Here is a 24,730-nt window from a genome sequence, read left to right on the forward strand (position 1 = left end):
TGGATTTATAGTGCAGAATGGCTCAGGAATCCACCAGAAGGACCATTTTGTGATATGAATGAACGTAGTGAGATCCTGCCTAATTTACGTATAGCACTAGGCTCCAATCTTCTTTCAATTGTGCTAATTTATTTTGTGTATTTAATTTTTTTCTTTTTGCATTCAAGGAATTTTTCTGTTCACAAGACTTCAACTATCTCTAGTGGATCATCTCGTGGCTCACACAAACTTCATTCAAATGCCCTCTAAGCTCATAGTCTTATACCTATAGGAATCTTAGGTTACAAGGCATCGTTATACATATAATCTCTCGAGTTTGATGTTATGCTTATATAGTTTATTGGGATAATGAAAATTTTAATTTCACCATTTAGTATTATCAATTTATTAGTCTTTAAAAGTTTGGTACTTATCAATCTAGGCCTTAAAGTTTTATAGCCATACATAATTATTTTTTGAAAAAATATATTTATAGATCCTTATAGTTTTATTCCATTTTAAATTAAGTCCCTGTTAATTTTATTTTAATTAAACTCTTATAGTTTGATCAATTAAATTTTTTAATCCTTGAAGATTAAAATCTTAAAATTTTTCCTTTAAAAGAACAAAATTAAGAGCTTTTATATTTTATTAAATGATTATATAACTTGATAATTAATTACATAATTTTTTAACTCAAAACTTATATAATTAGGTTGTCTCCTAAATATTTTTTTTACATATATATTTTTTATAAAAATTATAAAAATAAACATAGTGTACTAAATCAAATATTATTTTTTTCAATTTCGGCTAAAAATATTAAATTAACTTTTTTTATGAACTCCAAGAATATTCTTGTTTTGTGAAATTTAATAATTCATTATTAATTTTAGTCTTTAGGAGTTAATATATATACCGTCATTTAAAAATGTAAGATATTTTTTAAAAAGTTAGATATTAAAAAAATATAAGACATTTTTAATCTTTTAAAATATAATCATTGTCTTTTTTTAAAAGTGCCCCTATTGACAATGAATTTATATTTATTATAGGGTATTTAATAGAAGTAAATATAAAAGATAGGGTTAGTTTAAAATTAAGTAATTATTTTATTGGGAGGAGAGATTCAGTTAAAAATGCTTTACATTTTTAAATAGAAGGAGTATTGTAGATCAAATTATAAAGACTTGATTAAAATAAAATAAGTTATAGAAACCTAATTTAAAATTGAATAAGACTACAAAGACCTACAAATTAGTTTTTTTTTTCTTATTCTAACCATAAGGATTAACCATTTGTGTGTAGTTATGAATTTTAGGGACTTGATTGATAAATATATAATTTTAATAATTAATTAGTAATTGAGATAAATTTGAGGGATTGAATGTTTCATTATCGCTATTTTTTTTAAACTTAACTAAAGTGCATATATGGAATATGGTTAATATATAAAAAATGTCATGTTTTGTTAGAATGACAGACTAATTAATTAATAGCACAGGATTAATTGTACTAATTCAAAAACTTGTATGAAAATTGTCATCAAATTTTAAAGGTTAGATAAGTTATTTATACATGGCTCAAATTTTAGTGGAATTTTTATATAACTGAGATTTAAAAGTGATGAACTATACCAATCTTTATGAATTTCTTCTTCAGCCAGTCAAGAGTAATTATTTACATATGTTGGTTTTGTCAATAAAAATATTCAAATTTGTGGCACAAAAATAAATTAAAATTATTCATATTCACTAAAGAGATGAGTTGAATGCTACAAACCAATCTATTGACTCCAAAAAAAAAAAAAAAAGGAGTTACTTACAAACCATGCGAACTTCGACAGCCACAATGAAATCAGGCTATATGCATGCATATAGTAATAACAATATGTTTCCCCATTACCATTATTACGCAAAACATAATCATAATAAACATGAAGCATACTTTGGCGTGAAACAACAAAGTTTCCAATGAGGCATGATTATGATCCTCGAGTTACCAACCACACCATGTATGCTTTTGAGCGTGCATGTGTCTATATGTATATATATGTGCTTCCTTTTTTCAAAAAATAATTACGAAATATCCTTTTAATTTTTGAATAATTTTCCACATTTTGGATCAGACACTTAATATATTCCTCTGGTTTCATTTATGAGACAAGAAAGAAATGTTCCTCTAGTTTCATTTACGAGACAAAAAAAAAATGATTTTTTTCTCATTTATAAGACATGCTGTTAACTTTTTATCATGACTCATAAGTTCTTTTTTTACTTTCAAAATGTTAGCAGAGAGAAAATACATTATTAATATATATATATATATATATATTAAATAAAGGTAAAATTAAAATATTAAATAGAGTTAATAATTTTTAAAATTTTTTTTATTGAAATATATTAGAAGTAATCTATAAATAAGATTAGACAGAATAGTTTCTTAAATAAATTTCTAACCTAAGCGTAAAGGCAACATGGAAAATTTTGGACAAAAGTGCATATCTATGTCTAGTGGCAGAGCCAAGATCTTGAGTCAAGAGATACAGGACATTACAATTTAAAAAAATAATTAAAAAAATAATATTCTAATTTTTTAAAATTAATTACATTAGGCAAAAAATATAATAACATAAGTAAAATTATATATATTTTTATTTGGGCAAAATATATTGAGATTTTTTTACTAAAAATATATTAAGAAAGTTGACATGGAGTTTAAATTTAGACCCCCAAATTTTTTTATAAGTCTAAAAAGTTCAAAAAGCTAAAAATATAGAGTGTAAAATTATAAATTTTTCATATTACATATGCAATTTTTTTCATGTGAGGGGGTGCATTTGCCCCGCTCACAGGTACGTGGCTCTGCCACTATTTGTGTCTAATTTTATATATAATTTTATTTTAATTTTTTAATTTTATAAATTAATTAGTCCTCCAACTTTAACATTATTAATCTCAAAGGATGATTTTTGTGTTAATATTTTTTATTTTAAAAAATTAAACATAATATGTCAACATTTAAAAAAAGGTCAATATTCAGTAACTTAATGTGACATTTTTTTGTTAATAAAACTAATTAGAGAGAATTGAAAAGAGAGTTTATAAAATTAAGGGACTCAAATAAAATTTAATATAAAATTAAAAACCAAATATGTATTTTTTTGCCAAAATTTTACTCACACAAGATATATCATATTATTGATATTGATATTGATACTCAATCATACAGCAATATAAAATTTATAGTTGATTCATACTATTATAAATAATGAGTTACTTTTTTGACTTTATGTAACAAAAGAACCATTTAATGTAAAAGTAAATATAAAAATAATAATAGAATCATAGGGTGAAAGAAAATCAGTGAGATGGGTAATTTTGGCAGAAGACTTTGAAAGAAAGCACTGGGATATTCCGGCGGGAAAATAAAAAAATAAAAATAAAAAAGCATACAATGCTGAGCCAAAAAAAAACCAAAAGGCAATATCCACACTTAAATACATACACTTCCCTTAATTATTATTAAAAGAGCTAAAAGCACAAAGAAATCCACAAGTCTATCTCTCTCTGATTGTTTTCTTCTTTCAAAAGAAAGAAGAGAGAGAGAGGTAGTGATGGAAAAGTGAAGCAAGCCTGTTCCAGAAATAATGATTCAGTGTTCGCTTGCGTCTTCGGCTTCTTCATACCGGCATTGATCTTCATCTCTTGAGTACTTCCTCCTCTAGATTTGATTTTCTTTTTTGGCAAAGCATTGATCGCGTTTTGTATTGCCTGATCGGTTATTGATTCTGAACTCCATTGCAAGGTTTTAATTTCTGTTAGTTTACTCTTTCTTTAATTCAGTCACTCCTAGCTCTGATTATTGATTCTGCATTTGCTTTGGGGTAGCCGAGGACTGTATTGCTTAGCATTCCGTTAATGTTTCGCAGAAGTATTTTTATAAATTTGGTCTATAAGAAGGACATAACGGGTCGCAGATGTATTATCGTTGCTTTTTATGGCTATTCTGCTGGATGATCTGTTTCAAATTTCATATCCTTTGGATTGCATGTTATCATATTACAGAGTAGATTTTTTTTTTCCTTTAAAAAACTGTTAATGGAACTGCCTAATGCCTATGAAATACGAACGATTCAAACTTTGGATGTTTTGTTTGCCGACGGAATTGGAAATAGTAAACAAACCATAATTTGAACGCTTGCTTCGAGTTAAAGGAAACGAATCACTCCATTACACTTGACTCTTCCAAACCAAATGCCTGGGCTGATAACAGAGTTCTGATTTTGATTTCGTCTTCGTGTATTTTATTTTATCGATTGTTTGAATTAAGGAAGGCTTAAAGTGTCATTTCCATTTTGAACCTCATAGAAAGAATGTTTGGGTGAGTTTTACCACCACCTCCTGAAAGCTGGAGGTTCAGAAATCAGTTTTGGATGGGTGGGACTTTGTTGAACTATGGAATCTTCTATCGACTCATTCTGTGTGGATTTTGTGGGAAACTTCTTTTTTTATTTTTAGTAAACATTCTTTATTGCTATCGTCGTCGATTTGGTTGTGGCGACGTTGATTATGAGTTGTTAACTTTTATTTCCCTCAAAGAAGACAGTGAGAATTATTATCTTTTATTACAGTTGACCGCTTCACTTACTGGAAATGAGAGCTTGAGCGAAGATTTGGCAAGAGAAACAGATAAAATTGTTATTATAATTTACTCATTTTATGGTACACACTTGGCCGAAAATTCTACGATTGTTGAGAATTAACGAAATGAGTATTATTCCGTCAGTTACGTGAAGACACTTGAATCGTTTATTAAAATCTTCAGTTTCAGTTTATGCACAGCTAAAACAGTCATGTATCTCCCATGATAAAGACAAATTTGTTTCTGCATTTCAGGGCATCATCGGAAGATCTTATTAGAACGAAAGGTTCTACTGATGCTTTTCGGTAAACGATGCGTTGAAGAAGAGATGGAAAGCGAACCAAGCAGCAGTACTCGTAACGAGAGATGTGCTGGCATCACCATATCAAAGGATTTTCCTGGTTCAGTCAATTTCGCAATGCATGCATCGAATCCTTGGATGGCAAGATATGCCTACGGATTGATTTTTCTAGTCGCAAATCTGTTGGCATGGGCAGCCAGAGATTATGCTCGTGGTGCTTTGACCGAAATGGAAAGTAAGATTGTCTAAATCTTTTGGAGTGTTTTAACTTTTATTACCTATCACGTTATTAGTTATCACCAAACATCTAGCTTACTGCTGCTTCTCGCGGTATCAGATCAGTTCCCATGCTCGAATATGTCATTACTACTTTAATTAAATATGTGGATAGAAAGATTTTGCATCATGAGATGGTGAATTTAGGCCTGCAATTCTGACATCTCATCTTGGCGCATGCATTATCTTAGAGCCGATTTTCTATTAATCAAATAATGCGATCAACTCTCAGAAGCTCAGATGTATGGTTGTTATGATACTTTGTTTGATGACCGAAATGGTGAAGGCAGTGTTATATTTCTAAAATCATGAAAAGCATCATGTTCAAAATTAGTAAATTGGATTTTTTATTAATCTTAAAAATTTCCGCTCCAATCTAAAGTCGTTTTCATCTGAACCCTTTGCATTCCTATAATAGTAATAGCTAAAAATGTCATATATACGCATTGCAGGGTTCCAAGGATGCGATGGTGGGAAAGACTGTTTGGGTGCAGATGGTGTTTTGCGCGTGAGCTTCGGTTGTTTTGTATCCTAAGCAAGAAGCATAGTTGATGATTTCCACAAGGCTTGTATAAATAAAGAAAGCAACAAGGTCGCCTTGCCTTTAAATGCTTTGAAATTTAATAAAATATCCGGTAGCACAAAAAAACAAAAACAAAATTTCTATGAGTGAATACAATATTATTTATTTTTCACTCATTATATGTTAATCTATTCTGGTAGTACTATTGTTAACAATAACCTACCATTCGTCTTCCTTTTTCTTTCTTTCTTTCTTTTTTTTTAAAATGCCGTATTCCCATATTCGTGCATCATAATGACTTACCAATTTATTTCCATTTATACTTAGTGAATAGAAAATCACGAATACTCTTGGCCAAAGAGTGCAATCATTAGCCACTTAGCTCAATGAGTTACTCTTAAAGTCTCCGTAGTGATCCTTAATCCTAGATCAGATATTTTTATCACGATGTTTTTTCAACCGCTGGCACTTCTAAATTGAACGAACCGAGGGATTCATGGCACTCTGGGTGGTGGACGGTCAAGCTGATTCTCTGGGTCGCCATGACAGTCTTCCCGTTTTTACTTCCGTCTGGATTTATTCAGCTATACGGTTGGTAAATTGTATATTTGCAATAAGCTTCTTAGTATTACTGCATCTTGTCATAATAAATGTCGCTAATATAGCCTTTGTTATTTTACTGTCGCAATTTTGTTGGCAGGGGAGATTGCTCATTTTGGTGCCGGGTAAGTTTGTACCTTGTATAAATGATTTTCATCTATCATTTCCTGAAGTGATAAGTTGAAACAGATTTCTGTTCTTTTTTCCTCAGGGTTTTTCTCCTATTCAACTAGTAAGCATAATCAGCTTCATTACATGGCTGAATGATCGTTGCGTGTCTGAAAAATATGCAGACCGATGGTAAGAATTTCTCGGTTAATGAACTAATAATTCCTGTGCATGAACAGTTTACTTGAGATTAATGGAATAGCTGTATACTTTGACGGTGGAATTGTTGTTAAACATTTAAGCAAGACATAGTACTTCGGTAATTTGTATTAATGAACTAATGATTCCTTCTTGAGGTATTGAAGCTCTCAACTGTCTAGAGTGGGCTAACTAGGAGAATAAATGCTAATTTATTCATAAAACAAAATAGTAGTGAGGATGGGATAACAATTATAAGCTGTCTGCTGTGCATTAATTGTCCAGTCCATTTGTATAGGTTGACATACAAATACAAGTTGATAAATTTAGGATAACATCATTTCTATTTCTAATACGCCTTAAATTATAAATGTTTTGCAGCCAAATTCACGTGATATTGTTTGCAACTACTGCGTATGTTATCTGCTTGGTGGGGATTATTTTATTTGATGTACATTTGGTATGCACCACAACCATCTTGCCTCCTCAACATTTTCTTCATCACTTGGACATTAGTGCTTCTCCAACTGATGACAAATGTGTCTCTGCACCCAAAAGTAAGTTCTACTTCAATCAGGGTCTTTGCTGGTTCTATTCATTTTACATTATAACTTAACAGGAATTTCTAAATTTCACTGTTATAGGTGAATGCTGGCATTCTAACTCCAGGTCTGATGGGGCTTTATGTTGTATTCCTTTGCTGGTGTGCCGTTAGAAGGCATGGCTGCTTCTTTTCTCCTATAGTTTTGAGCTTTTTGTCTTATCTAACAATGATCCCTCTCCATGCTGGAAAATTCTTTTAGTGGAAACATATGTATCTTTTATTCTGTTCTACTGTCTCTATTATACAGTGCCTTCTAGAACGATTTTTTAATCTTTAATATAAGGCACTTAATAAGGTAATAATTATGTTTTTTTTAATATTATCCCTATTTAAACTTATTGATTATGAGAAAAAAATGTAATGCAAATTTGAAAATTTTCCATTTAAATAGTGATAAAATTGGAAGTTTATTTTATTTTCAAACAAAGTTAATAACTTAACTACCTCTCCTTAATTTCAATGAAATAGTTACTTTATAATAGAGATCGAGCATTGTTCAGGTAATCCCTTAGATTTACGTCTTGGTTTCTGATGAATTTGACATTTTGGTCATGTATGTGCCTGCAGTGAACCAGCAGGAGAAAACTGCATCAGAAAGTCAGACACCAAAGCCAAAACAGATTGGTTAAGCATAATTGTAAATATTAATTCACGCACTCAAAAGATTATTTAAACTTAGTTCTAGTATTATAGTTGTAAGCTTGGTAAAAAGTGTGTGTATATTGACTTTGCTGACACGAGAAAAATGGTTCTTGTTGACAGAGCTTTATTGTTGCAATACTCGCTATCGTCATTGCAACATTCTCAACGGGCATAGATTCCAAATGCTTTCAGGTTAGTTGCATAATTTGAACTGGACTTGCACTTTTGAAGGAGGTTCCCACCGGTGCATATCTGACACATCTCTGCAGTTCAGGAAGGATGATACGCCACCAGCAGAAGATGATGTTCCCTATGGTTATGGCTTCTTCCACTTTTGTGTTTGCCACAGGAGCTATGTACTTCGCAATGCTATTGATCGGATGGAATACTAATAGTCATCATGTAATGAGGAAGTATGGTCCCCTCTTATGGTTGGTCTATTTAATTACTAATTTAATGCTCAGCATAAACGGTTTTTTTTTTTTTTTTGGGAAAATAATCATATACTCTACTTTAGTGGCGATTGTACCCAGCAGTAATGTAGCTTCTGTCAAGTTTTAGTTCTAGATTCCACTACAACGCTAGAATGGCCATCAATAATGCGACTGACGTAAATGTACTTGAACCAATGTCATGTTACACTCATTGAAAGCTTCTTCAGTTGGCCATAAAAAAGAAAAAAAGAAAAAACAAAAAAGAAAGCTCCTTCAGAGAATTCATGAAGGATCCGGAAATAAAATAACACTTAATGCTTTTTATTCCTCTGCAGATGGACAATTGATGTGGGCTGGACCAGTACCTGGGTCAGAATTGTAAATGAATGGCTCGCAGTCTGTGTATACTGTAAGTATCTTTGATACCCAGGAATTATACATTCTCATCGAGAGATGCAATGTACTAACTCGTTACCAAGCACCAGGGCACATGATTAACAATATTAATTTTTATACACTAAAATTGATGAGTGATAAATACTCTCATCACTTAAGTGGTTAAGATTTAAATCTTAACCCTTGTGTATATAACAATTTAGTTGGAGTGGTCTGCCTATTATTCTAATTATTTCAGGAGATATTTATTCACCCAAAAAAAAAAAAAAAAATATGTCCAAGATCAGATGACTCTAATATTATACTGAACTTAGTTAATCTAGATATATATTAGGTTTGTCTTTCTATCAAAATAGTTCAAGTCAATTTGATAGGGACATAGAGCTTATGTATCTTGATTTAATTCTTTAGTTAATCCATATGAAATTTTTAATGCATCCTAATAAGGAGTTTTTTTATTTTCTGACAGTATGGATAGTGGTGGCACCTGTCGTCTGGAAGAGCCGACAAACTAATTCTACATAGGAACGTTCATATTAGTTGAGATTTTTATTTAATCCTCCCTTTTAGGTTGAAGATTTGGATGATCAAATCCAGCTCTGCCAGGTAGGAAATTATCCATCAGAAGCACTGGATACAGGGCAATCTTCACATATTATTCTGATGGGATCTGATTCATTTCCACGTGAGGATATGCTTGCAGTCTTCTTCTCAACCTGCACGTGTACGGAGATTCATGGATGGTCATCATAATTTGCTAAAGGAGTTTTATTGCTGGTTTCCTGGCCTAAAAAGAAGCCTGTTTTATCGGGGGAAGTTCAGGACCATGAGGTCAAATTATTGGAGGACAAAAAAGACCAAGGTCCTTCAAGTGAATTAAGGTTATTTGACCTCATGTTTCAATTCCCCCGTTTTAGCGTCTCAAGGTGAGAAGGATGTTGCAGCGAATTGTAGGAAATTTTTATTAATTTTTTTTTAGGGTGCAGCACTATGCCCCCTGGCAGCATTCATCACATAGAATAGTGATTCTACGTTTAAAAAGTGGATTTCCAGGATCTGCTGCCTATTTTATCCACATAGGAATGGACTTAGGTATACTGTAGTGGGAAACAAGAAAACTGTAGTTGACTATAATTTGTTGGCCGCGCTATATTATACATCATGTAAAATTATACAAGGGTTACAAAATCATACAACACAACTGCTCAGCACCATCTAGGCTACCATTGCAAATGTGCATAATTGCACCAACAGGAGGGTGGGAGTATAATTTTACCATTTAACAGCAAAGTTTCATTTGGTCTTTACTACATAATTCTTAGGAAAATCACACTTAACAACCGGCAAAAATCAGTAATAACTATTCAAGACCATAAAATGTTAAAATTGAATTTTTGGATCATGGTCCTCTTTTGTCGTTTAAAAAATTATGTTTTGACTAAAACGTTCCTGTCTGAAATGTAAATTTCACTTTTACAGGTATTTTAGTTGCAACAACAATTTGTAAACTGCAAAAAGGACCCTAGAATTTAATTTCAAGATTTTATGGTTTTCAATGGTGGTTATTGATTCTCACAGGTTTTTAATTATGATTTTCCCCAACTCCTATTACGCTACTTTCAATATGTTATAAACAATTTACAGGACCGAGGGAGATATTGTACTTTGACCCTCAACGAAAATCACTATTCACACTGAGTGATTGGCTTTTAACTGACAGAAAATGGAAAACCACAAACCTCTCTGATGATTTGTACAGAGAGCAACAAGATTAGGTTCTTGGCTTCATCCAAATGGATTCCTTTCTGCAGAAGAGAGGTTTGAGGAAGGAGGGGCTGAGAATGTACCAGTCAGATGCTGATCTGAGCTTGTGAAGCCAAAAGCAGCTCCCTCGGCACCAAAGCTCCGAATCTCCTGATGCTGATGCCTGCACATGAAGTTGATTTGAAAATCCCAAACTGCAATTATGAGATTCAATACTACAACCATATATTTAAAGTTGGAATAGCAGAAATAAGAATGTTGAGATAAATGTGCGAACATATACGTAAAGAAAAAATTAAAAATGAGCATATACGGGAAAAAAATGAGTGTCGCACCTATTGCGGGGAAAATAATAGAAAATCGTTTGATATAATTTGAACATGGACAAAAAATATTGCAGAAGGCAGAGGAAGAGTGAAAAATATAACTTTGAACTCTGTTAAAAGAAGTAAAGGAAAACTAAAGAGAACGATTTTGAAAAGTTATTAACTCTTAATTAACATTTCTAAAAACTTGATAAATGTAAAGCACAATGGTGTAGGACAATTCATGTAACCGACCTCACTTAGTGGGATAAGGCTGCTTGTTGTATAGTTAAATTCATCCTCACTTCACAGACCAAGACTAGTAGTAAAAACTCCAGAACTCTCTACAAGCACTATACCTAACAGATTAACTGTTCCCTGTAAAATGTGACATTTTATGTAGGCGAGTTTTGGGTTTAGCAGTCTTGGTGGATCAAGCTTTAGCCTAAACCCAAGTTCACGTTGTTAGATGGGGACTTCTCAGGATATTAATGAGATACTAGGGTTCTTCAGTGCAATATTCCCTTTTATTTGAAAAATGAGTGAGTACAGCTTTTCAGCAACATGCACGTCCCAAAATTACCTACTGAGTGCATGGGAGTTATATGGACTATGAGGCTATAGTGAAAACTGACTTATTCACTCTGCATCCAGAAGCAAAAAACATCTCTCTCTCTCTCTCTCTCTCTCTCTCCCCTTCTCTTTCATGCATTCACTGTGAACCAGAAACTGAGTTCAAGTAACTCCACTTGTCCCTATCTACACGTGCAACTGACAGGTATGCTTCCTAAACTCACATTGGTACCAGAGAACGGGGAAAAAAAGTAAATATCATCATAACCAAATAGTTTTACCTTGCCATTGCCATGTTCATTCGCACTTGTTGCCCCGTGTAAGGCCCTGAGGTTTTCAAAACACAGGTCAGCATACAGTGGGGGAAAAGTGGAATAGCCTCAGCATGAATCATGAAATAATCAACAGAAGAATGATGGATGGATTAATGTACTTGGTGCCATTGCTAATGGATGAGGTTGTGTTTGTGGAGGCTGCACTAATCCATACCCGTGCGGATTCCATGCAAGTGATGGATTACTTAGGCTTGAAGGAAGCATTAAACCTGAAGTTGATACACTTGGCAGACCACCTTGCAAGGATGATCTTGAAGGAAACTACACACAAGGAGCACCAATTATAAAAGCATTACCCAAATTTTTTTTTACACAGATAAAATTAAGCTGATTAACTAGTTTCTGCATAGGGAGAATGACATTTAAAGCCCTTTCAAGAGAATTTATCACAATAACGACTTACAAGTTTTATATCGGATATTGTTTTGTGAAAATACGTGTATGTTGTTGTTAAAAGCTGAAAATATAGTTAAGGTTTAGCTTTTAACAACATATACGTATTTTCACAAAACAATATTCGATCCAAATTTTATGAACCCTTATTGTGATAAATTTTCTTGAGAGGGTCTTAAATGTCAATCACCCTTACATATAATACAAAATCTTAGGAAGCTGCATTATTTATAACCCATTAATAGTGCAATTTACCGAAAAGTCCATACAAAGCATTGACCCATAACTATAATAAATTTTTCACCATAAACAGACAAGACAGATTTTGAAATCCAGATTTTTCATGTCATACACGGAGTGACACATTAGAATGTCAGCATGACAAATTTGTTCCAGCTTAATAGATGCATGATGATCATAAAGAAAACAAAGAATACTTTTCACACAATCATCAATATACTTCCAAACTATTAATAGGCATGCTCCTCTAAAGTGCAGGATTCTCCTAAATTAATGTACACAAGTAACAAAAAGTTAAAAAAAATAAAAAATAAAAAGCTTCTAGAACAATGACTCAATAGTGGACAAAACCCAAACCATACCACTGATCTTCCACAGACGATTATTCAAAATTACTGTCCTCTCTAAACCTATACTGTATTAGAAAGCTTGGTTTGGATGGAGGGAAAAGTCATAAGAAAATATGGAGGAAAGAAAAATAGGAAGAGAAATTTCCAAAACTAGTAAAATTTTTTTACTATTGTTAGGAGTTTTCCGTCAGTTTTCTTTCCTCTTTATTTTTCTCCCCATCCAAATGAATGGTAAAAGAAGCAAATCCCCATTCAGCAATCAGTGGGTTCATTCAAATATCACGTATGACCTACCATACATGGATAAGGTTATGAAGTTTTCAAAGGTCTAAGATATTATGTATAACACTATTGTTCTAAAATAACAGAAGTCACGTACAGTTGTTTGAACCGGAAGTGGTTCACTGCCAATTTCAAATGGGTTTGTTGATTTTGATGGTCGCTGAAGACTTGGCATGGGCTGTAACAGAGAGTAGGCATTTATATGAGAAATGCTTACACAAATGCCTAAGCTGTAGATTAAGAGAAAAAATTTGTATGCACCCGTAGTTGGATTGCAATAGCATTACCACAGTATTATATGGCATTGAGATTCCATGCCATGAGGTGGGACCATATACCACCCTGGAACTGCAGCAGGGAAGCAATAATACTTTACAGTAAAAAGATCCTGCAGAAATTTATAAGCTATTGTAAGCAATACTGTACATTACACACATCCATCAAGTGTACAGAGTAGATGCCTTTTGAAGTAAAACAAGAAGGAAGAGTACCTCAGGAAGTTCTTTTCTTCCACTTGTTTTACTTCAACAGACAGTCCTGGAGCAGCACTGGAGCTAGTCTCAGTAGCAGGCTTAGAGATAAGATGGGATACATGTGGCAGTGACATGCTCGGATGGCCATGTATTGTTGGAGCTGGAGGCATACTCCATGGCTGCAAGATATTTCCATGAAACAAGAAAGTGAACAAAGATTGCATCTGCATAAACAGAATGTAAGATAAGATTTTTCCATAAGCCATGCCTGATTATTCGATTCTCCTATTGGTTGTGGTGTAGACTGATGAGTCAAAGACTGACCAACATTGGGAGGGAACAAAGGCTGTGGATGCTGCAATGCTGAAGAACCACCGGATGGAAAAGTCGCAAAGCTGCTAATAGTTGCAGCTCCAACGGCAGTAGCAGTAAGAGATGGTGCTGGTGCAGGCCCAGCAGGTGAAACAGATAGGTTCCCAGTTCTTTGTAATGTCATACTCCTCCCAGGAACAGGTGTTACAACACTGGAACCATGTTGGACTTGAGGAGCATGAGCTGGTAATGATGATGATACTGACAATTGGGAAAGCATGGATTCCAGTGCATTTACATTTGAAGGAGTTTGAGTTGCTTTTGCTTGTGGGGTCACATCAAAAGAGGCCCAATTATTGTCATCTCTGGAATTTGGTTGCTCTGCAATGGATTGTGTGGTAGTTTGTTGGATGTAAGTAATTGCTGGATCTACCCGAGGCTCAGGCTCATCATCAAAATCAATCAGGCTCTTAGTAGTCTCAAGCTTAACTTCTGCAGGGTTTCCAATGCTGGATGCGAAGCTACTGGAAGATACAGTCCTCTGCAATTATAAGCAGTCAGCTATGGTCATATAATTTACAATTTAAAATCATTATTGAGCACCCCACAATACAAATATACAATAGAGAGAAAAAAACAATGAGATGTCAAAATACAGCAATAAAAGGGAAAGAGGCAATAATTAGTGTTCATGCTAATTCATAATTCCAATTTTTTAAAGATGGTAAACGAAAAGATCAACTCATTCAGGGATGATAATAAATCCACTAGCAACCAACAGGATATAAAATAAACAATTTTTTTAATGTAGAAATAAAGGCATTTATTAAGAAAGAACTGCCTCAATTTTGAGCGTGTATACAGTTGGGTGACACTAGAATTTCAGTGTTCAAGACTAAAATATAATATTGAACTCATACATACCACATGGTAAACATGGTAAACCAAAAGCATCCTGCCTAATGCATGGTTACACAAAAGAAATACAGTTGCATGCATAACAAAATGTCATAATCCATTTTAAATGCAACAAAGCCTCATCCATTTTAAACACAAATCAACCAGTTTATCTCTGTTGGGTAAAATTTCACTCCTAATTAAAAGGGAAGAAATGCCTACTAAATGTCATTGGACAAGTTGTCAGCCATGAAATTCTTAGCCCTTTATATATAACAGAATATAGAATACAGTTGAACCAAGAAGTTAAAAGGGAAAATAAAGCCTCCTAAAATATATAGCCTAGTGAGATGTTGAAAGCTAATGATCAACTTTAATATGCTAACAAATTGTAGCCAACAACTTAGCACTGATTAACACCTAACAAACTCTACAGTAACAGCAGGCTTTGCAGCAAGATTGCCCAAATGGCTGAATCATAAGGAACATCACAAATAATAATTTCACCTGTGTGAGAGCTGAGCCATCATTAGCTTTTCCACTATTTGTTTCAGGGGTTCCATTTATTTCAAGAGGAACTGCATTTTCTCCCAAAATATCTCTGACAGACCGAACCACAGGTGGACTTGAAGAATCTAGCTTGTTGGCTTGCCCAGGCAATTGGCCTTCCAGCTTATAATCTCCATCAGATCCTCTACGACCTTCAAACCTCCTCTCATCTCCAACTCTATCTTCTTGGCGCCAATCGTTGATAATTGGAGGATGACTAAGACTTCTCTTATCATTACTATACTCCCTACTTTCTTGATCATGCCCAGGACTTCTTCCACCTAGACTAGAGCTGTCACTATATTGGTGTTTATATGTGTCATCATATGGTGGGCTTTTAGGACCACCCTGATATGATTGAACTCTCGAGTTTTCAGAGAAATGATCCTTGTCACCCTGGACAACATGCAATGCAAGAGAGGAGACGTAAATATAATGGAAAGGCTCCAGGTATTCATAAAGTAAAATAGTGTACTTGTTAACGTTCAATTTTAAACAAAATGTTTTATCTATTCCAAAAATAATGAATTCAAACTGGGGACAAATGAGACTTTACTGTATTTACTCTCTGTGATTTGTCATAGGTCCTCTCAACAGTGAATCTTTTATCCACATAAACTTGTTTAATAAAGTTGCGGAGCCTGCCAACATTACTGGCACCAAACATGCCAATCAGAACAACGTATCAGGCAATTATAATAGATTACAAGCAACTAGTTACCTGTTATCAGGGAGAGAATAACTTTTAGGATCCCATTGTTTAAAATAAACTTCTTTTGCATGCTGCAAGAATTAAAAACAGCCAAATCAACCAATGAAAGGGAATTCCTCAAGTGCACTATAACTGCAAACAAGCCGATATACCTGATTCCCTCCTTCCTGAAGTGCACTAACTTCTTGCGAAGTGAACTTGGCCATTGATATTGACTTTACTCGATGCGTAAATTCCCGGCTGGAAATTGACACACAAAAGTAATTCACTTTCAGGTACAATGCATTCAGCAGAAAGGAAACACTATCTTCACCTCTACAGTACAGAAGATTATACAAAATGTACTTCTTATTCACACAGAATATGGCAGCTTGCCTTAGACATAGCTGTAGTAGAAGCTCAAGTAAAATACATGAAAAGCATGCAAACCATAAGCACATGACAAAGATCAAGTCCATTACAATGAGTGATTCTGGTCAGTAGAGCAGGCCTGCATACACTGTAGAAACATGTACTATTCGGAAACTATGGTAACTACTTTTAGAAACTTGACAAATACAGAATACAAAAAATATTGTAAGGGGCTAAGGGCTTACTGTATTCCACTACAGCTTGTGCAAACAAATGTCCAGAAATTTGTGCATACATATTGCGGCCCCTGCTTGGATGAAAAAGGGAAAAAACGGATATTAGTGAAATGGATCAGGCACAATGCTATTTCTAGAAGGATCTGGTTAGAAATTAAAACAAATATGTCCACAGACCACCGAAACAATGTGAGTTGAAAGCAGTAAACTAACTGTAACTGCTAAAGAAGAAAAACACAAAATAGAAATTTTATGAACCTATTTTGGTACACGTTGGAGAAGAGTTTTAAAACTCCTGGCTCCTGCTGACTGCCCTGTCAGTGTTTTTGTTGTCCATTTTAGCACATTCTAACATGCTAAAGAGGAAACGGCATAGTCTTAATGACCTGCCGCAATGTATTATTTGTGTTCCACCATTGTATATTATCAGTAGCAATAAATTGGGTGATAATTTACAGAATTACAGAGTTTGGCTGAATACAGCAACTTCAAATCAATTTCATCCATAAAATATCAAGGCAATGAAAAATGGAAATATCACATGAATGACTTTTGACAACTAAAATCGTGTAAGAAGCACATGAGAGTTATTTTACCAGACTGTTGCAATTAATACATCTGCGATTCGCTGGTAGTTTGAGAAGACCTCGAATTATTCGCTCATTTTTCTCATCTTCCTTTAGTCGATTTGCCATCTCTTCTTCTGCCAAGTCGGAGCGATAGTCATATTACAGAAAAATCCTACAACGCTCACTTAATCAAAATTTCTTACCAGACATGATCATCAAACTTCAATAACTTGCTCGAAAAGTAAAACCGGCGAACAGAGTAAAAACTTCATGCTTTTAAACTCGTGATCATTCACGCACTTAATTCAAAAAAACCAATACGAATACAATGGCGTCAAACATTTTACTCCATAGGACTCGCACTAAGTTCGTTGATGTCCAATAGTAATGCATACAGAAAATTTAAAAACTCTCTCGTTCCTTTTCTTAGCGATCAACGTTCAAATGTAAACAACACAGCAATGAAACAAACTTTCAGAAAGCATCACACTCAACTAAGAAAAACAAAAAGGTTGACTGGTTTTATATGAACCTAAAGAAGAGGAGGCAACAAAGGGAAGAAGAATTGAGGAGATAAAGTGAAAATGGAACTAACCTCAATTTAGCTGAATATCAAGAAATACTTCTATTTCTGCAGCTTTTTCGTAAGCCGAAGACGATGTCCAAGGGATCCACGGCTAGTGCAGACGAGGAAGAGAGAGAAAGAGCAGCAGATCTTACTGAGTTGGAAACCACGGCTTTGTACAGCTCAGAGAGCTTTAGCCAAACTCTATAAAAATGTGAAGAAAAAGGCGGGGAGAGAGAGAGAGAGAGAGAGAGAGAGAGAGAGAGGCGTAAATTATGTGTGACAAATTTAACGGTGCAAAGATCCTACGAGAATGACGTGTCTCTATTCTGTGGCGTCGATCTGCTTGTTGAACTTATAACCACGGTCCATGGTCAAGCCAGTCTTACATGGCGACTAGTCTGTCTTTTTAAGCTAAGATTAGATTTCTTGACCATAACATTTTTTTTAATTTCTAGAAACATCGCGGCTTGGGAAACTCACTCGTATAGTTATAATATATTCCTTCTAATTACTGAGTAAAGAGGGTTCTCTTTGCTATTCATATAAGCAAAGCAAGGTATATTTGTAAGGAAAATACTGTGGAGTTCAAAATAATCGTCCACGTCACACTTATAATATAATCATCATGCAATTCCTTATTATAAAATATAAAATTTATAGTAAATATTGATTATGAGTAGTAAATAGAATGGTTTATTTTAAAAAAATAGCGTGTTTTTTAATTCATAATAAACATTAGTAATATTTTATAAATAAAATATTTGTATGAAATTAAGGTAGTTAAAATGTTTATAGAAATTAAGACATTTAAATTTTTTTAAAATATGTTAATGATTTAAAAATTAATAAAATCTCTTTTAATATATTTTAAATTATTATAAATATTATTTTCCTACTAAACTCAAATATTATTTCTTTTTATGACATATCAAACATATTTATCTCCTTGCATCGAACTTACATTCCCATCCATAATTCATTTCCAAAAATTATCATAAATTCCTTTAAAATATGGGAGGGACGAAAATGCAGATTCCGACAATGATGGAATGACTTCGCAATGACAGAAATGTCCTCCAATGTCAGTTCCCAACCTCAAGGCCCTGATGGCATCCTACGTGGCATTTATATAATAACAAATTTTGTAGTTGCTGGTTTTAATGCTTGAAAAAAACTGGGAGAATGGCCGCAAGGATCTACAGTGAGGGCCGAATATAATTAAAAGTTCATTTATTCACAAATATAGGTTTATTGATCTACTTATGAATAGATGAGCATTTAGTTGTGTTCTGCTATTTTTTTTTTCCTCTGAGACCCTCACTGCCATTCTCCCTTAAAAATTTTAGGTATTTCTATACAAAAATTCTTTTTTAAAAGAAGAAAAATATATTTAAAAAAAATATACAAGGAAATGCTCAAGTTACATAATAAACATTAAAAAACTAAGGAGAAAAACCAAAAATAGAATAGAAGATGTCCTCTTAAGCAACTTGAAGGGCTAAAGTCTAAATGAGACAAATAACACACGCAGATCTTCAATCACAACATCCATATTTTCCCTGCTTGAGAGGACATTCTTGAAGTAACCTCTCTTGAAGCATTAGATCTTTCATGCTCAAACTAAATGGACCATAACTCAGGTTTAAATTACAAACCCACCTTATAGCAGCCCAAAGACATAGATAAAAAAAGATTTGAAATGTGATTTTGCTTCCTAACCGTAAACCTCATGCAAGAATTGATCACCAAGGAAGATCCTAATCTGGCAAAGGACAAACCATTATCGATAGAGGTAAAAGACTCATGCTGAGGAGCTATCTCAAAGTGAGAATTAACATCCCATTAGCAAACATTTTCTACTACAAAACAATGGTTGTTTAATGATCTAATAAAACTGGCAGAACATTGAGGAATTCCCTAGTGAATGAACTGATTTCTTACCTGCCAAATTAAGTTCAAAAAGACAATAATACGGGTAATTTGTTCAATTGAGTTAATTACATATAGTTGAAAAATATGCAATAACCAATTTGTAAGATCACCAGACGAAAATGAAGATGTCATAATGTCCAAGCAAACAAACCAAAGTGATCTAGTGAAGTCACAAAAAGCGAAAATACAATCTACCATTTCAGCTGTAAACATCCAAAAAAACACAATACATTGCAAGAGAGATTATGTTCATCACAACACCAAATAGAAGTGCTTTATGAATGAGTTTCTAGATGAAGTGAACGTATTTGAAGGGAAAATTTAATTTCCATATGACCTTCTACATAGCATTATGTGAGTGAAGAAGTTGTACCCTACTTTGGGATGAAAGAAATTTGAAACCTTGTCGAACAGTATACTCTCCATAACTTGATCCTGTCCAAATGAATTTATCCTGATGAGAAAGAGGAAGAGGAATGCACAGTATATTTCTAGTGGTTCGATTGTTGTATAAGGTGTAGAGTAACCAATGATTCCACTTGTGCTTATGCCAACCAGAGGAATGAGGTTGCATTTATTAAATCTGCAACTTTGAGAGAATTGACATCTAAAGTGTTATGAGCATTTTCAACAGGATATCAAAGTGGGTTCTTGAGAGGGATGCTTGTACTAGAACCAACTTTCCATTTCAACTTTGAAACTAAAAGATCAGCACATGAGAAAATGCCTTTCCAAAACCAAGAAGAATTGTAAGGCTTCTTGAGCAAAGGAGATGAAGTAATGTTGGGTAGCGTTTGGATTTGTATATTTGGATTTGAAATTAAGATTTGAAATTTCACATTTAAAATCTTCCATGTATTTCAATTTTTTTGTTTGGATAGTTAAAAAAATTTCAAATTTTACTAAAATTCTTTGTTTGAATTGTGCAAGAAATTTCAAATAACTATAATCCAATTCTATTTTAAATTTTTTTATTATTTTGTATTTAAATTATCAACCAAAATTTTTACCCTTCAATCATATTATCCTAATCATTTTTTAGAAAATCTGATCAATAGAAACAAAATAAAAATTTAATTTAAAATGATGAATTATATAATTGATTTGCCATTCAACAATAAAACAAATATTAAGAACTTTGTTAAAATTTTGAAACACCAAAACTAAATATTTTCAATACCAATTAAAGCAAAATATTAAGAATATTACCAAAATTTTCAAACACCAAAAAAAAATTCATTTTTGCTTTTTCTTTACACTTATAATCTGACTTTATGAGTCACAAACACATGAAATCCTAAAATAAATGAAAATCTCAAGCCACAAGGCTCGAACAAATGAAAGTAGAGGGCATACAAGCTTGCCAATATCATAATAAACGAGATGGTCATTTAACAATGTTCTAACTCTATCCATAAAACTTGTGATGGAAATAAAAGCTTGCCAAGAATTTGGTATAAAAGATTTCCACTTGGAAGAAATTATCAAAGAGGCAAATCAAGATAATATGAGTATATATATTCTGACTACATATTCAAAATGGCTGCAATGAATTTTAGCTCCAATACAATCAAAAAGCATTAATATAGAAAAGACAAAGAAACCTTTGACTACAAATAAGTTCCAGTTGAAAAAGAAAAATTTATATTACTCTATCAACTTGATATTCATTTCATAAAAACTAAAGTATCTCTATATGTTATAGTATCAATGTCAAATAAAGGGAAAAATAGAAATGTTTTAACAAATGGTAGAAATATTGAATATTATCAACTTTCTGAAAGTTAAAACAAGAAAGCATCATATAACACAAGAAAGTACAGTAGAAAGCATCAAAAGTTTTGAAAAAATAGCACCAATAAAATTTTGATAAATTTGGAAGACCTAGTTGGTCTTGTAGGCCTTAACAATCTACACTTAAAGACAAATCCTATTTTGCTTGCATAGAATAAGGGACCTGAAAAAACAAAGGCATAGAAGAGAAGAGAAGCACTTCTTCTAACAACCCAAGTGTATATTCAGCCAATTTATTCATAGAAGTCTCCTCCATAGATGTGACTGATGCTACAATAAAGATAGTCTTCATGAAGTGTCTGCAAGAAGTTTTATGACACCATAATGGTGAGGATACAGGCTAACACATGTATTAAAAAGTAAATGAGCATTCTTAGAGTCAGCCTACATTTTATTTCCTATAAGTGACTAATCTAAGTCAATGCCAGAGAGCCCATAGCCTAGCTAGACTATACCATAGTCTATGGTCAATCCTTCTGATTACAGCCCTTTAATTTCAAGTATTGGGAATTGGGGATCCAGTGCCAAAAAAAATAATGTGTATGCTCCAAATTTATTAGCTGCTACCAAACTTTTTTTCAAATAAACAACAACGCATCAAGCTGGGGGGTATTTGTTGACAATTACTCATATGGTAAGACTAGGAGGAGCCTAAGAGCATTGTAAACTCTATTGGCACTTAGCAGTAGGAGCAGTTCTGAGAGCCTGGCGGTTTCTATTGTCAATCGCTTATTAGTTGTAGATTATGTTAGTATGAGAGGCCTTTATTTCATATCTATCATTCCTCATTTTAAAATCTAGCCTCCTTCCTTATCAGTAGAGAACCCCGTACCTCAGCGAGCAAGCAATTGAATGAAAACTGTGTTATTAACAAAAACAAATACCTTCTCTAAAATTTGAATTTTTAAACTTCAAGCTTGCTGTGAAGGAACTAGAATTTGAGAACTGCCTATGCCTTCCATTTTAATCAAATTGACACTTGAAAATTGTGCTTATGTGAAGCCCTGAACTGAATCTTGTAGATCATTCCCTTGTCCAGACTTATTTCATCATAGATTATTGCTACTTTTCTTAGGCAAGAAGAAAAATTACTAATGCGTATCTTTAAAGGGTAAGGATAACATGTTATACCCAAAATGCCTAAATTAACCAAGCATCATCGTCCTCATTATTACAATTATACTGAGGACAATCAAATATCAATTATGTACTAGTGCCTATTTTGCTAAAAAAGCCACCTAGAAATGAGAATTATGAACCACAGTATTGATAATTTAAATGATATAGCGAATTTGAAAGGAAATTGAAGAAGGGTACCTTTAAATAGACAACCCCACTTGTTATTGTGTAGAGATAGCAAAGAAGTAAACAAGGTAGAGGAAGTAGCATTATGCAATGGCATCAAAGACACTTGTGTGCTAGCCAACTACTTTGGAAGCCATGAATACTATCAACTTTCAAGAAGAAATCGAATCTACTCTTTTTTTTTTCCATCAGTAGGAAGGGACTTGAGTAAATTAAACTCTTTTGAATCACCCTTTATTAGCTTTCTAATGACTTGAAACACTTCCACTTTTTGAAGTCATTGAATTTGGGAGACTAGAGCGTGAACTTCTTCTCCATTAATATTTTTTTTTACTTTGCAAATATTCTTTAAATGAGTTAGATTCCTCCATTACTGCATCATCTAAAGGATCTTTTCTAACTCTTTTAACTCTTCCAAAACTTTATGGATTTGACCTTGAAGTATCTTGATCTTGTAAATTGATATTATATTGCACTTCATTTCCTTCTTGATCTATTTTCTCATTAACATGTTGAAAATTAGTAGCACCTTCACCAGTGACATGACAATGTCATCCCAATTCTCTATTCTTCTATTTTGATAGCCACTTGCTTTAGGAAAAGTCTAGGAAAAAAATTAAAGTTGTTAAATGAAACATTAATAACAATTAAAACTTTACATACTTCAAAATTTAAAGTAAATTTCATACTATTAAAACTCTACATATCTCAACATATTCGTTCTATTTGACAACATCTTCTATCTCAATCACCACCATCTTCTTATCATCATCCCATTTGAACTTGGTTCTTGTTCTGATATTAGTAATAACTGAATAATGCCTTTTCCTAGCCTTCATTCTATTCTTCACATTACTAACCACCGAAGTAAGAACTAATTTTGCATTTAACACATCTACTACAACATGATGTAATATCCTCCTCCTTTTAATCCCATAATTAAATCCAAGTCCCAAGTAATCAGGAAATGGGATTATAATAATCTTTAAAAAACAAAATTTTCATCGATTAACAAAATGGGGACCCAAGTTTGTAAAACTAAAATCATTTTTGAGTCTTGTAATCAGACAAATCAAAGTTCACAGTTATGCGAAAGCAAGGAATCATTGTATAAGTGAGTGCATTTGTTTGAAACAAGAGAAATTTTAAAAAATTTTGAGGCGTGTGCCGCTGCTCGTTGAACATGCATTGCAGCATGTTCGCCTTTGTGACACATGTTGCGGCTCGTGACATCATGCGCCACGGTACAATTGCATGAATTTGATAGTGAATTCTGTCATCAATTTTGATAGCATTAAGGCCAATTTCTAACGTGCCCTAAATCTCCGTTCGACATTCAAGTGACGCAAACTAGGTGTCTACAGAAAGCTCTTTTCGGGCTCTAACTAATGGCATTGGTATTAAACTCAAATTTTTTTAAAACAAAAATTGAACACCATTTTTAAAACTTATACTTTTGCAATAGATTTCACAACTTCAAGTGTCCAAACCAAATACCAAGGACTAATGGCCACCCACAACAATATGACCACATATAAATCATCAAAACCAACTCGTGCAATGCACCATAACACAAGAAATATTTTCAAATTAAATTTTCACTACTCCACCCTTTAAACTCAAAAACATAAAAAAGGGGAGCTTACCATAATTTTTATCAAGTTGTCCCCGATCATCATATAATACTCTCTACCCTCACTTGCATCAGTATTTTAACCCTATCACTATAACACATAATCATCAACTCCCTCTCTAGGGCCTAAAATACCATTACAATTTACACTTCACATAATGCAAGTAAGTAACAAAAGAGAAATCCTGATTGGCAATTGAAATTATCATACACATAAGTTTACTCAAAATAAGGAGGCCTACTACAAGGGATTGCAATCCTAAGCCGCTGGGTATTTTTCTCTATCCACACCTTTTGAGCTATTCCCTGTAATATTAAAGATGATGGGGTGAGTATAACTACTCAGTAACCAAGGTCCAACTAACTCATACTAATGCATGCCAATTAGTTTAAATGCAAGTAGTAGTTAATATTAATACTTTAACCCATGTGAAACAATTGAAATTAGATAT

The 24,730-nt window shown here is 33.3% G+C and overlaps 1 protein-coding gene and 1 pseudogene across 3 annotated transcripts; one reads left to right on the top strand and one right to left on the bottom strand.

Moving 5' to 3' along the window:
* Nucleotides 1-3,531: 3,531 nt before the first annotated feature.
* LOC129293360 (uncharacterized) lies at nt 3,532-9,913 on the top strand (annotated as a pseudogene).
* A 3,131-nt stretch (nt 9,914-13,044) lies between these two features.
* Nucleotides 13,045-17,788, bottom strand: LOC129293359 (probable ADP-ribosylation factor GTPase-activating protein AGD14). Of its 3 annotated transcripts, none has more exons than XM_054931280.1 (11): nt 17,642-17,788; nt 17,074-17,180; nt 16,487-16,548; nt 16,043-16,130; nt 15,900-15,961; nt 15,744-15,831; nt 15,137-15,574; nt 13,689-14,273; nt 13,439-13,599; nt 13,235-13,335; nt 13,045-13,125 (listed from the first exon to the last, which is right to left on the bottom strand). In XM_054931280.1, exons 2-10 carry the CDS (start codon nt 17,170-17,172, stop codon nt 13,320-13,322), a joined length of 1,599 nt encoding a protein of 532 aa, XP_054787255.1. In that variant the 5' UTR covers nt 17,173-17,180; nt 17,642-17,788; the 3' UTR covers nt 13,045-13,125; nt 13,235-13,319. The 3 variants fall into 3 exon arrangements, with proteins under 3 accessions (XP_054787255.1, XP_054787253.1, XP_054787254.1); XM_054931278.1 differs by having other exon boundaries at nt 15,735-15,831; XM_054931279.1 differs by having other exon boundaries at nt 15,735-15,831; nt 17,074-17,218.
* Nucleotides 17,789-24,730: the final 6,942 nt, after the last annotated feature.

The sequence above is a fragment of the Prosopis cineraria genome, unplaced genomic scaffold (genome assembly GCF_029017545.1).
Source record: "Prosopis cineraria cultivar Desert tree isolate PC_DT_omini unplaced genomic scaffold, ASM2901754v1 PC14, whole genome shotgun sequence".
NCBI classification, from domain to species: Eukaryota; Viridiplantae; Streptophyta; class Magnoliopsida; order Fabales; family Fabaceae; genus Prosopis; species Prosopis cineraria.

Bases quoted from the DNA above. Each gene is read 5' to 3' on its own strand.
- LOC129293359 (XM_054931278.1), bottom strand. From the start codon at position 17,172: ATGGCAAATCGACTAAAGGAAGATGAGAAAAATGAGCGAATAATTCGA. The intron at 16,549-17,073 runs GTAAAATAACTC...TCATCCAAGCAG, and splicing joins GTATTAATTGCAACAGTCTG to GGGCCGCAATATGTATGCAC. The intron at 14,274-15,136 runs GTGAAATTATTA...TTATAATTGCAG, and splicing joins ATGGCTCAGCTCTCACACAG to AGGACTGTATCTTCCAGTAG.